The sequence below is a fragment of the Colletotrichum lupini genome, chromosome 5, assembly GCF_023278565.1.
Source record: "Colletotrichum lupini chromosome 5, complete sequence".
Taxonomy (NCBI): Eukaryota; Fungi; Ascomycota; class Sordariomycetes; order Glomerellales; family Glomerellaceae; genus Colletotrichum; species Colletotrichum lupini.
In genome coordinates this window covers 3,239,749-3,253,164 of record NC_064678.1, presented here as the reverse complement: position 1 = coordinate 3,253,164, position 13,416 = coordinate 3,239,749, and the positions used below count along the sequence as shown (strand labels likewise).

General features: G+C 50.4%; 5 protein-coding genes across 5 annotated transcripts; 2 read left to right on the top strand and 3 right to left on the bottom strand.

Annotated features, from left to right (window-relative positions):
* Positions 1-101: 101 nt before the first annotated feature.
* CLUP02_10373 (major facilitator superfamily transporter) lies at positions 102-2,087 on the bottom strand (the record flags this gene model as incomplete). The annotated part of the gene is made up of 4 exons (XM_049289349.1): positions 102-1,481; positions 1,552-1,564; positions 1,616-1,715; positions 1,748-2,087. The coding sequence occupies 4 exons, from the start codon at positions 2,085-2,087 to the stop codon at positions 102-104; spliced, it is 1,833 nt and encodes a 610-aa protein (XP_049146494.1).
* A 513-nt stretch (positions 2,088-2,600) lies between these two features.
* On the bottom strand, positions 2,601-6,084 carry CLUP02_10372 (ubiquitin-like modifier-activating enzyme atg-7; the record flags this gene model as incomplete). Its single annotated transcript, XM_049289348.1, has 8 exons — positions 2,601-2,694; positions 2,765-2,905; positions 2,975-2,989; positions 3,238-3,686; positions 3,736-5,067; positions 5,127-5,235; positions 5,304-5,560; positions 5,626-6,084. 8 exons carry the CDS (start codon positions 6,082-6,084, stop codon positions 2,601-2,603), a joined length of 2,856 nt encoding a protein of 951 aa, XP_049146493.1.
* A 315-nt stretch (positions 6,085-6,399) lies between these two features.
* Positions 6,400-7,885, top strand: CLUP02_10371 (cytidine and deoxycytidylate deaminase zinc-binding region; the record flags this gene model as incomplete). The annotated part of the gene is made up of 3 exons (XM_049289347.1): positions 6,400-6,421; positions 6,495-7,774; positions 7,832-7,885. 3 exons carry the CDS (start codon positions 6,400-6,402, stop codon positions 7,883-7,885), a joined length of 1,356 nt encoding a protein of 451 aa, XP_049146492.1.
* A 1,259-nt stretch (positions 7,886-9,144) lies between these two features.
* CLUP02_10370 (uncharacterized protein) lies at positions 9,145-9,572 on the top strand (the record flags this gene model as incomplete). Its single annotated transcript, XM_049289346.1, has 2 exons — positions 9,145-9,231; positions 9,336-9,572. The coding sequence occupies 2 exons, from the start codon at positions 9,145-9,147 to the stop codon at positions 9,570-9,572; spliced, it is 324 nt and encodes a 107-aa protein (XP_049146491.1).
* Positions 9,573-9,865: 293 nt separating this feature from the next.
* CLUP02_10369 (uncharacterized protein) lies at positions 9,866-10,171 on the bottom strand (the record flags this gene model as incomplete). The annotated part of the gene is made up of 1 exon (XM_049289345.1): positions 9,866-10,171. One exon carries the CDS (start codon positions 10,169-10,171, stop codon positions 9,866-9,868), a length of 306 nt encoding a protein of 101 aa, XP_049146490.1.
* Positions 10,172-13,416: the final 3,245 nt, after the last annotated feature.

Below are 13,416 nucleotides of genomic sequence, written 5' to 3'. Positions count from 1 at the left end.
TCGGTGCTCAATCGCAGGTCTTCAAAGCTTGTTTCGAAGAAATTTTGTATATCAGGGAACTTCCACACCTCCTTTACCCTTACATTCAAACAGCCCAACAATCACAACCTCTGCCGACCCCTCGTCTCGATGGGAATCAGACAGATCCCGACAAACGCCGCCAAAATCAACGCCCCAGACAGATAAATCGGCGTCGTGACCCCATCCCCGGGCATATTCGCCGCCAACAACGGCGCCAAAAGCCCCATGGCCCTGTTCAAGAAGCTCGCCACGCCGGTTCCGGCCCCGCGCACCGGCGCGGGGAAGATCTCCGGCGTGAAGGCGTACAACACGCCGTACATGATATTCTGGGAGAAGGCCTCGACGCAGGAGAAGAAGAGCTGAGAAGCGGGGGAGGTGCCGAATTTGACAAACATGAAGAGGAAGATGGCCGAGACAAAAGACGAGCAGGCGAGCGTGCCGCGGCGACCGAGCCAGGGGGACTTCTGATCGACTAGATAGGCTGCCAACAGGCTGCCTGGCACCCCTACGGCGGAGGTGATTGCGTAGGTTCGATATGTGTCTGGCGTGATTGGTGTCGCTCCTGCATCTGGGGAGTCCTCGGGCGGAGGGGCAGCACCGCCATGGGAGAGGTACTGCGGGAGGAAGGCGTTGAAGAGGGGATAGCCCATGCCAATTGTCGCCCAAACGAACCAGACCACCACAGTGGCAAGGCCGAGGGTCCGAGTCTTGAAGAGTGGCCGAAGTCGGTCTGCGGAAAACGCCTTCATTCTCTCGCGGAGAGCGTTTGCGGCGACGCCGGACCCGCGGAACACTCCTGAGCGGCCAGCCCTTGAATGGTCTTCATCCTCGTCTGCCACGCCATCGACTACTGCATCCAGGACCTCCTCGGTCAACCAAGTCTTCGCACCGTTGCGAAAGGCGATGCCATGTACGACGGCAATAGCTTCCGACTGGCGCCCTTTCGAAAGCAAGAATTTTGGAGATTCAAACAAACGGAATACGAAGAACCGAACAATAAACATGATGAACGTAATCAGCCCGATAGTCAAAACGAATCTCCGCCATCCCTGTTCGGGAGGCCAGTTGGCAATGAAATACCACGCCGCCAGCGACGAAGACAGCTGCCCGACCGGCCACCACACCGACAGCAACGTCAGTAGACTACTCGATGCGTCCGGCAAGAATTCGAGGAACAGTGCTCCATCCACTGGCAGATTTCCGCCGACGCCAAAACCGAGGGCTGCAAAGAGCAAGTTCACCCAGCCCCATGTCGGTGCGAAGGCCAACAAAATGCCAAAGACGCCTGTGATGAGAAGCGTGAGGTTGAAGGCGATGCGACGACCCAAGACATCAGAGCCGATGCCCCAGATGAAGGACCCAAAGCAGAGTCCAAGAAATATTGACGACGTCGTGTAGCGCACACGCTGTTCTGAGATGCCAAACTCCGCTGACAGAGAAGGGAGAGTGAGTGCAACACCCTGAAATTGTTGTCAGTACCTTTGGAGACTCCATGGCTGCTTATGGGAATCAGGCTGAAGCTGAACTTACGTGCATCCACAAACTAGCAAACAGGTCAGCATTATCCTCATCATAAGGTGACAGAGAGACTCACTTATCCGCAAACCAGCCAAATCCACAAAGGACAAAGAGCTGCCAATTATACCGCCCCATGCCAATATCCTGAATCGCCTTGTTGATGAGCTTCGATTTCACTGTCCCCCACATCAGTACCAATCTCACCGACCCATCGGGTTCTTCTTAAATGCTTCGTCGAAGATCTCAAACTCACACTCATACTCAGTCCATCGTCCTTGCCCACCTCTCCTAACCTCTTTTCTGAGACCCTCGATAGTATACTCGGCGGCGCTCATCTCCAGCATCCCCGCGCTCTCACTCTGGTCCTTGCCGTCATCCTCTCCGTCGTCGTCCTCGTCCTCACTCGGCCGTTCTTCGAATTCGCATTTGCCAGTCCGGGCCGAGTGACTATGCAAGTGGGCTTCTTCGAGCGGTACCACGACGCCGATGTAGTCGTTGACGGACTCGGGCTGATCCGACGCCAGGCGCCGGATGATGGAGCGCAGCATATCCACGGATGTGAGCGTCTTTTGCAGCGAGTGCAGAGCCACAGAGATGGTATTCCCGTGCCCGTAGTGATTAAAACGCGAACTTAACCTCTGTCACACACGATGGCGATGAGTCTCGAACTCAGAAACGAGTTTCCCGATGAATCCGCCGCTGGTCGTCGTCCTTCTCTCCTCCAACCTCAAATCACCAGAATCGTCCCACGCTCCCCAAACACAGTCTCAAAGCATTCGAGACGTAGAATCCAGGCTCTCGACGGCTTTTCTACATCTTCCGATGGAACAAGAGCAAAGATGGGTTAACAGACGCGGATGAAAAGAGTCATGAAATACAGATGATGGTATAATATCAAAAAAGAGCACAAGAGCGGCCGGCGACGAGATGAATACGGACGGAACACAGTGTTACATCTAACCTGGAATGGTCGCTGGCTCTCTGTCTTACCTCCCGGCACACCTGACTAAAAGAAATGCACACCCCGTGCTTTAGCGCACTTAGGTAATCCTCCGCCACGCTCAGGTAGCCCATAGCGCCTTCGGGACCCTGGGCGTGCCGTCAGGGGGAAGCTGCGGCTGTTGTGGAAAAACAGCCGGGGGAGGTTGCAGGTACCTGAAAGGTTCGAGGTCGTTAACAGAGTCGGAGGTATCGGCCGCATAAATGTGTTAGTCCAACACAGGACTTTGAGGATTCGGGGGTCATTGAACGGTTGCATTCTCGGTCACGGGCGGGAAGCAGAGGATCAGCTAGTGTGGGGAACCCTGTCATCTGCACACCTCTCGCATCAAGGCCCGAAGTTTGCGCAATGCTTATCCGCAGGTTCCTACAGATAGAGCAGTGAGCGCTGAGCTCTGTTGTGGACATGCGTGGATTTCGGTGGATGAGAAATCACCGTGGGATGGGTGGACTGAAATAATGTCTATCAGCTGCTCAAAAAGTATTCATCCATGAGCTGAAAATGATGTTCCGCCCATCTGGCTAAACTAGGAGTTGGAATCCTCGGGAAAGAAAGTCTCAACAGGGACTCTATGAATGCCAAACGCCATCAGTATCCTATCCCGAATTCGAACGCCTCGTCTATCCCGCCGTGAAAGCTCATTGTAAGATTCGTCCATACTTGGTATATTGCACGAGAGCCTGACTTCTCAAATCAACTCTCCATCCCCGTCATCCGCTCCATCTTCCTCCTCTTCCCAATCCATAGATGCCGCTCGCCTCTCGGCCTCCCGCTGAACCTCTGCGAGCCCAGATAACTCGGCGACAAAGTCCTTCTCCAAAAGCGCCTTCTTGACGAACCCCCAGCCGTCGTTTCGGTAAGCCTCTAAAATCGGTGGGCCACACGCACTACAGCAAGGGTACGACTCTCCGCGAATGACCTTGTTGTTGAAGTTATGCAGGTAGCCGCGGACGGTATGAGGCACAAGTCCAAGGGCATGATCCACGGGGTCCTTCTCGTCTGCCGACGTCTGGGGCGCCGGTGCGTGTTGCTTGAGGGGATGCTGAAGCAGACTCGCGAACAGTTCAACGAGCAGCGCTGACGCGATCGCCGCGACACCGGGTCTGGTTACTGTACATTGTTGGTCCAGGGTCTGATCTTTTTGCGACTGCAAGTTGTCAGTGGGAGGAAAACTCGAGAAGTCACGGTATACTCACGTCGGCTGGTGTGACTACGTCGTTGCAGAAGTAGCAACCCAGTGTCTTGCGCTCCTTGTCCTCTGGCTGAACATCGGTTGGTTCAGCGCCGTGCCGCATCACGACGAAAGAGTCGAAGCCCAGCGCTGCATTGAGCACAATCTTGCCATTTGCTTTGCCCAGAACACTTGGGAGCCATCTCGACTCTCGGCTGTCCATCAGAAGGAAGATTGCGTCGTGCTCGTCTATCAGCTGCTTCAGCTTGTCGTAGTCCGCTTTACTCCTAGCCTCGTCCGTGAACGGGTGGCCCAACATGGGAACCGATAAAACGTGACCCTCGCTCTCAACACCGGGATAGATCCTCTTGAGGGCATCTGCCGCCCGCGTCGCCTTGAACTTTCCGCCTTCCAAGCAGTCCTCGAATTCGAACAAAGGCTGCCGCACGGGATTCGAATACGATACGCGTCCATAGTCCACAAATGTAATCTTCCGTACACCCCAGCCCATGAGGTTTCTGGAAACGTAGCTTCCTAACGTGCCGGCACCTAACAATAGACATTTGGTGGATTTGATAGTATCCAGGTCCAGGTTTGGTGAAATCCTCCATTTCATGAGTTTGAGGTTCAGGTCCACGGACTGATCGGCCAGTCGCGTTGGGTCCATGTACTCCCCGAGGTTGGCGATCCTAGCTCGTAGCTTGCCCTCTCCGTCTCGCTCCCAGCCTGTGACCTTGGGCATTTCAGCCACCGCAAGTGGCTCAACTGGATCCATCTCCAACGGCAGAATAATGCTTCTAGCCGCATGCCTGCTAGATCTGATATCGCGGTAACACAAGATCTGGACCTTGGTCTGCCGGAACCGCTGCCGAACAAGCCAGAGAAGGTTTCGCAGTGGCCATGAAGGGTTTTCGGGGTACGTCGAAGGGTCGACAAATGAAACATATCGGTCCTCCTCGGCAACGTCGTCGAAGAAGCCATTCTCGAACTCTCCGAGGTTGGCAACTTCCCACACATAGCCAAACGTATCGTTGAGGTCGTGGAGGTCGCTATTCGCATCCTTATCCAAATCGCTGACATCCACACCTCTCGCCTTCTTGGCGAGGAAGAATCCGTTCTGCCTCTTGTCGCGGTTGGCTTGCCATGTGCCCACTCGATCGACCAGTGCCGTGCTCTCCTTAGGGTCAAGGCGGCCGATCGGTCCTGTACGCTTCCACTGAGGGTCTGAGTGCAGCGCTGGGAACGCGAACCAGTATGTGAACTTGTATTTCTTCAAGTCGGCGTATGAGAGGATCGTAAAGGAGGAGAGGAGGGAGGGTACGGAGTAGATGGTGCCGTCGTTTATGGCGTCCCATACCTGGGAAGGCAATCGTCAGAGCTCGCTCAAGTACTAATGCAACTACGATTTCGGCTTACATGTCTCGCTGCCATTTTCAGCATGGCTTGTTTGTCCGTATTCTTGAAGTCCTCGATCGTATTGACGTTTTTGATGAAGCCCTCGGCGCGGACATGCTCATCGTTGGGCCTGTTCTCCCCGTCAGTCCCAGCCTGATCTACGTGAAGCAGTCCTAAAGATCTGCGAGAGCGCCTTACTGGTCGCTAGTGAGGGCATTCCCAAGAATGGACATCTTGCAGCTCTGGCCTGGCTCGACAGGCAGGGCAGTGTACTGGCCAAGCACGCGGCGCGCTGAGTCGTCTAGCTTGTCATGTTCGAGCTTTGAGGAGAAGAGGGCTGCGTAAAACGGCAATTCGATCTCGGAGGAGAAGGGCGCATATTGGATTGCTGCCATGGTGGACAAGCTGTGGCGGACGCGCGCTTTTTGGCGCTCGTATGGGGAAATGCAGGCAGTCTTCGCGATGGTTTGCGCCTGGACTCGGTATTCGGGCTATGCTACGATATTTACTCCAGGAGAACGTTGTAGCCCTTAGGTGTGTTCCAAGTATTTGGGTATGTAGGAGAATAAACCGAAAGCAGGTCGCGATTTAGGTCGAAATGACTCAAAAGCGTAGAGGGCTTAGGTTCAGTATGACGGAACAGGCAGGTCGCAGTTCCGTATCGTCTCCGGACAAAGCGGAGGGGTCCGGGCGGTGTCGCTGTGCCTGAGGGATGCTTGGAAATGTCAAGTTCAAAAGAGTCACGAGAACAGGCAGTCAAGCGGCGGCTTGTCGGAGTCAGGAAGTCACAAGAACAAGGCTGGTGAGAGCTTCCTTTGAGGGTGAGATGGTTGTCTAACAGGTGAGGCATGATAGGGCAAACACCTTGGGCAGGTGCCCGTTCGGGTAGCTTCTCCCCCGCCAGGCTGCCCACCTCAGCTGGACGACCAAAGGTGGGGGACGGGAGCTCGCTCGGTGCCACGGGAGATGATTGTGTCATGCTCTGCAGGTCCCGCCGGCTAAATATCGGAGTAATTCGACCCGACGTCCGCGGGGGACACCCAAATGATCTGGCCCGAGCTGCAAAAACGGCTTTACGCGTGGAGACGCGTTCATGCAAAGAATTCAGATCGCGACTTTTCCATTGGACACTTGTTGCCAGGTTGGTTTTCAGGAGTTTACGCAACCGGCAGAGCTGCACATCGGAGGTTGACGATCGACGGATAAAGGCAGACTCGATCGAATTTTCCGATTTCCCCCTTTGAGGTGCTTACTCTTACAATAAAATCTCGTCTGGTACGGTACCTGGGCCAAGATGCTGATTGGAATCTGTGGTGGTAAGTCGACCGACTCCTGAGTCAAAACTCAATCCACTTCAGCAACTGCGAACATTATTCTGACAATCGTAAGGCATTTGTGCCGGCAAGAAGAGCGTTGCTCAATATCTGGTCGAGCATCATGGCTTCAGACTGCTCCGCCTGACGGACCCTGCCGCAACTCCACCCCGGGATGAGGCTCCGGTCTCCAAACCTGACCCGGTGCCGGAGCCACGGCCAGAGCCGGAGCGAGCTGACCCGCAGTTCACCAACGGCACCAATGCCTCCGGTTCTCAGCAGCAATCTTCTTCAAAGAACAAGAAGAAGAAGAACAAGGGAGGGGCATCGGGCTCATGCTTCAACTGCAACGAGAAAGGCCATACCAAGGCTGAATGCCCTCATCCTCAATGGGCCCCTGAAGGGAGCATAGATACCGCCGTGGCTATCAGCAGCAACGCCGACAGAGAGCCAAAACAACAGCAGCAGAAACCTGCGTTCTCTCCCGCTCCCCTAACTATTTTGAGCGGACAACCGCGAACCAACGGCATTTACTCTCACTACCCCGACGAGCTCGTCTTCTCTTCCGCCGACGCCCTGCTGGAATACGTAACTACCCGATGGCAATCACGCTTCGTCACCACAGACGTCCACAACGAAGCCATCCTCGACGTCCTCTCCAGACGCCCCTTCTTCATGCTCATCTCCGTCGACGCTCCCTTGACAGTCCGCCACGCCCGCTTCCGCGCCCTCCACAATCCCCACTGCACCCTCGAGTCCTTCGCCCTCGCCTCAGACACCCACCTCTACGACCCAAAACAGGGCCTGCAACCGCTCATCTCGCGAGCGACCGTCCGCCTCCTCAACACCTCCTCCTCCATCGCGCACCTCTACGCCACGCTCGGCAAGCTCGACCTCGCCAACCCGGTGCGCCTCCGGCCCACCTGGGACGCCTACTTCATGTCTCTGGCCGAGCTCGCCTCCCTGCGCTCGAACTGCATGAAGCGCCGCGTCGGGGCCGTCCTCGTCGGGCGCGAGAAACGCGTCATCTCCACCGGCTACAACGGCACGCCCCGCGGCCTGCAGAACTGCTCCGACGGCGGCTGCTCCCGTTGCAACTCGGGTAATTCGTCTGGCGTCGGCCTGGCTACGTGCCTGTGCATCCACGCCGAGGAGAATGCCCTGCTGGAGGCTGGCCGGGAGCGTATCCGCGAGGGCGCCGTGCTGTACTGTGATACTTGCCCTTGCTTGACGTGTAGCATCAAGATCTGCCAGGTCGGCATCGACGAGGTGGTGTATGCCCATGGATACAGCATGGATACGGAGACGGCAGCGGTGTTCCGGCAAGCGGGTGTCAAGTTGAGGCAATACATTCCGGTAAGTTTCTTTCAGTGATGCTTAGCATTCGTTGATCCAGTACTGACAAATTAATAGCCTGCCAATGGATTGATCCATCTTGAAAATTTAGAAAAGATGGAGTTGTACTAGAATCATCATCATCTTATAGGAGCTCAGAGAGAACCTTGATGGTTTAGACGGGTTTAGAGTAGCGATCATCACATACACTTTTTAAGCGTTGGGCATCTTGGAATGATGAAGAGAACTATTACGAACTCATGAACATGAATTCACGATTGAGGCGCTTTTTACACACTGCAGTGCATTGTGTCATGTTGTCTGATTGATGTATAGAACGCATTTATAACCTCAGACAAAATTGGCTGGGCTATGTTGGAAAACGTTACTTGAGTGGCTATTTCAGCAACAGTCCCCCTCGACAAAACTCAATTGCCGACAGTGATAGGCCTTTCGACGCATTTCAACCATGCCGATATGCCGACGTTCAATCGGCAACCGGCAACTGTCACCCCCAAATTCCCGCAATCGATCTGACGATTACGGATACGGCGAGGGCGAAAGTGGATCCCTGGAGAGAGGTCGTGCAACAGCGCAACCCAGGCTTGGCACTCTCACACAAACGTCGCACCACGAGAGTTCCGTCAGAAACCTGTCTTGTTTCACCACATCTGCCCATGTGCAGTGTAGTTGGCCCCCAAGGCCCCTCCCAACATAGAATCTCTGGTCTCATCCCACCTCTTCCCACCAGTCTCTTAGGGGGGCCACGAGTGGCCCGGGGGCTACTGAGGGGGAAGGGGAGGATTGACAGGGCCCGCGTAGCTTCAGTGACCCCCCGTCCGAACAGTGAGCGAATTCTGAAGGATGTCAGTGGGTTTGAGAGTTCTGTGAAAGGTCGCTCACCACCCATGAGACGAAGATCTGACAGGTCGAGAGCACCGCGACGCGGGCAGTCAGAGTTTTTGGCCGCGTTGCCCGTCCTTTGCAGCTGTACACTGGGACCTTGTTCCCCTCTCAGGCTGGCTCCCTCGCGGCGGGCATGCCTGGACCTTTGCCAGGGCTGCAGCGCTTTAGGCCTGTCCTTTTGGGGGGTTGGTCAAAACATGTGAAACGGACTGTTGCGGTTATGCTTTTGACACTGACGCTGGTTTCCCAACAGTGTCGAATTCGTCATCTGGCAAAACTTCAGATGTTCGCTTGAACGGCATGTGGGCGACCGCACGTCTCTCCAAAAACCTCCCGGGTCTATGGATGATATATAGGCAGGTCAAAGTTCGTGCGTTTCCTGTGGTGGTTGCGTGTCAAGTTTCCAACCCAGATCTGCTTCTCTTCAATCCAGTTAATATTACCATCGACTTATAATACCACTATCTACAATTCGCTTTTTCAAGATGCAGCTTCAATCATTCTTCGCTGTCGGCCTGGTCGCCGTTACTGGTGTGAACTCTCTCAGCCTCTCAGGCGTAGCCCTCACCGTGGTGAGTAGTCCCAAAATCCATCCCGCATTCCACGCTGCACATTACGCTCTCCCCTGCATTTATCTCTCATATCTGAGCCGTGTCACTAATACCATATCCCACAGGCTCCCGTTCTCGCCCGAGCGGCGGTAGCCGACTTGCCCGATATCGTCATCAAGAGACAGGAGCTCTCCAACGCCGACCTCGTGGCGGCCGATCTCGAAGAGGCAGGCGACCTTGAGAGGCGCGTCTCCACCGAGCCTGAGGACGAGGAGGAGCCCGTGGAGGTCGTGGCCAAGAGAGGCGAGCAGGCCGCCGAGGAGTTCTTCGCTGAGGACTTGGGAAGTGATGCGGATGAGTAAAGAGAGTTGGTTGAAGAACTCCACGAGGTCACCGATTAATGAGAAAAAAGATTTCCCATTCTTGGTGTCGAGCAACAAGTGATGTCTTCGAAAAGATCATGCGTTGCAGATCTGCATTCCCGGAACTAAGCTTGGTGAAGAGTTTCCTCTGAATCCAGTCTATGTGCAAGACTTCAAAGCCTGTTGAAAGCCCAGTATAAGCACATGGCCTGAGCCGCCATTGGAATCTTGGCGACAAGCGGACGAGCAAATCCAACCATTATCCAGACTCAAATCATAATGTTACTGGTTGTCTATTCAAGTGTTAAGATTGTAGAACCAGGAATGTGTACCAGATTCACGTACGTGTCGCCCGAGACTTTCTTCGGCCTGCCTTTCCGGGGTGCTACCTTAAAAGTATGATCTTTATTGTACCGCCGAACCGTCGATGCGACCGCGCCGAGCGAGCAGCCGAAAATCGCTGCGACGTTGCGATAGCTTCGGCCGCCCAGAACAAGAGCAATAATTGCTACTCGTTCCTGTTCTTTCAGTTCGAAGCCAGAACTCCGTTCTCCTCGAAGCCGGGCCGCGAAGGCGCGCAATCCGGTATCGGCGCTCATTTAATTATGGTCAAGAGCGTTTGAGGTGAACTGAGGAAGACGCGTCAGGACGTGCCGATGGGCAGGCGGGGTGTTCTCAGACTTTTGGTCGCCCCACTAGAGAAATAGGGCCTTTGCACCATTCGAGGGAACGGACTTTACTGGCCTTGCCCGAGTATCCCAAAGTCATTGTGGTGTTTCGATCTCAACTTCTCGTAAGTTAGTTCAGGATCAAGATTTCCATTTAGAGTCAGGGAAGTCTCCTAGGTCAAAGGCTTCGGCTTACCCATCTGTATAGTAGTCGCGGAGTGATCAGGCAGAGGTGACTGAAGCGATAGAAAATCTGTCACGTAACAGGGATAGTAATCGCACCTCACAAAGTGCCCGTTACGTGCTGAATCACGTGTCTATCTCAGATATCGTGTATATAGACCTTCTCCTTTTGTCTATTTCTACTTTAATAGTTAAGCTACTTTTACTATACTCCGTATGCCCATTACTACGTGCTATAACTCGTGATAGTTATGAGCCTAGCTCTTAGTTAAGACCCTATACTACGATAACGTACTTATTAATACGATTCTTACGATCTTTTTAAAATAACCGACTTACTCGTACTTACTTTAGCCTAAGCTAAACTAACTAGCTACGATAGTTAGATTAAATAGTTTAACGCACTTTGTGCTATAAGTAAGGGCGTTAGGGTTTAGAAGTACGTCGACCTAGACGCTCTAAATTCCGACGCATTCCTCGACCCCTCTATAGCGCTTACTTTGCCCTTAGAATTTAGACGATTAGTTACGACCCGTAATAAAGAAGAACTACGAGCCTACTAGGCCCGTTATAAAGCGTTTAAAAACGACTAAAGAAACTAGGAAATCCTCTACTAGTAGCTTCTAGATATAACTCTTAGTACGAACCTTTTAACTTCTTTAAGTATAAGTAACTTATAGAACTAAGCCGGGTTTTTTTTTATAAAGCTAGCTATGCTACCTACTTTACGTAGATAAATTTATCTTTATACCGCACCCGTAAAGAGGATCTATACGCTCGAGAGTATTTAAAAATAATAGGAGCTCGACGCTAAATATAAGTAACTTATAGCTTACGAACGTAATATTATTAATACGTATATTAAAGTCCTCGCTTAGTAGTTAGTAAAATTAGTTAACGCTATACTATATAAATACGTATTCTAAAAAGCTACTAAGAACGGCGCTAAGTTTAGTATATAGCGAATCGTTAGATATTTAAAGTAAGAATTTGCGCCCCCCGAACTAGTAGTAAGGAATGCGGTTCGAGAGGAATACTAACAAGCCCTTAATAAAGCAAGGACTAGAATTAATCCCTAACGCTAGTATAAGGAGTAGTAGTCCGCTTATTTCTAAGCTAAAACGTACGATATTTTAGAAATTAGTAGAGAGATCGCCGTACTTAACTTCTTAGTTATAGTTAAGTCTAGACTTAACCCTATATAGGGCTAACGTATATATAAGACTTTTAGCGAATTAATAGCCTTTAGAACGTATACGAGGACCCTCGAGGAGATTGCGTATATATTTAGCTTAGTAACCTAGGATATATATACTAAACGACCTTTAGGTTAAGGAGGGGCTTATTCTATTTTTATTAGACGCTCTGACTTAGTTAACGACGTAAATAATAAGGGTAACGTTATATACCCTTGTAATTACGTATACCCGTAGCGCCCTACGGCGTGCTAAAAATTAAAATAGGTACTTATAGGCCGAAACGCTAGTGGGTTACTAATGCGAATGCTAAGGAGCTATGTAGAGGAAGTCCTCGCCGCTATTAAATTAAGTAAGTAGAAATTATTTTATAGTGAGCTTAAGAAAGCTGGTTGGCTAAGGAACGATAGAACTCCTAAAAAACCTAGGTTTCTAAAAGGATTTTCTAACTAACCTATAGCGAGCTTATTAGTAAACTAGGACGAGGGCTACGTAGTCGCTATATTTATAAAGAGTTAGGACTTAGAGGTAAACGTAATTTTTAGTACCCCTATAGGTGGCGCTTACCCCCTTTCTTAGAGTACGGTAATAGATAGCTATGGAGTAATATATTTAGTTAACGATAAGAGCTTATTTAAACCCGAGAGTTGCGTACTATTAGGTAATAAAGATTACGTTAAATTAGGAACTACTATACTACCTATTACTACACGCGGTACTCGTATTATAAAGGGCGTCCTAGACGGACCTAAGGGAAAGGGAACTTGCGATCTAAAGCTCTAGAACGTCGCTTACGTTAAGGGATTTTATATTAATATAGTTTTAGAGACTTTGCTAAATAGAAGCGTATTCTGGTATTACGGTCTAGATTATACTTTGTAATAGGGAACGCTTTATAAGAGTACTATTAAAAAGTAGCTTATCCGAAAGAATAATCTAGTCTTTTTTGAATATAAGCTCCTCTAATCCTATCCTTCTTTTGTAAACCTTAAGCGTATTTTATAGAGCTTAGCTAGTATTATATTACTAGTTAGCCATAGAAAATTCCGTTACTTATATTAACGTACCCGTAAGAGGTTTAATAACGCGCTCTTTTAGTACCTTAGAATAGGTTATCTCGGACCTAATACTCTTTGTCGATTACTATATAAGACTCGAGGTATGCGTATTAAACCTCTATTATAAGTTAAGTATGAAGTATGTATATTATCCGAAGCTAAGATAGTAGTTTTAAAAGGACTACCCTCGAGAAGAGCCTTATGGCTATAGTACCGTGTGTACTAGGATCTCTTTTACTTCGAACTATTTCTTAGTAAACGATAATATATACTTATAGCTTTTAACGAATATAGTAGGTAGTTTAGGGGGTTCTTTTTAAAGATAAAAATAGAGGAGGAAGTGCTTTTCGTACTATAGAGCCTCGAGGTAGCGATTCGTTATTAAAAAGGGATTCTAATTTACTTTTTTAGAAGTAATAATAAGACCGCTCTCTTAACTATAAACGTTAAACGCGTATATAAAACGTAGTATAGCAAGCTAGGAATCGGAATAGAACTTCTATTTTTATATATAAAGGAACCCGTGGGTAACGCTAAAAGAGTAAGTTAACTCGTAATTACTAAAGCTCGTAAGATACGCCTTTTTATAAACCTCTTTACGAATTTATAGGACGAAATAGTGCTAGTGGTAATCTTTATTTATAATATTACCCTACGGGAGGCTAATAAAGGAGATTCGCTTATTATAATAGAAATTAATTAGTAGAAGCGGTATTAACGCTAGTAGTAGACGGGTTAC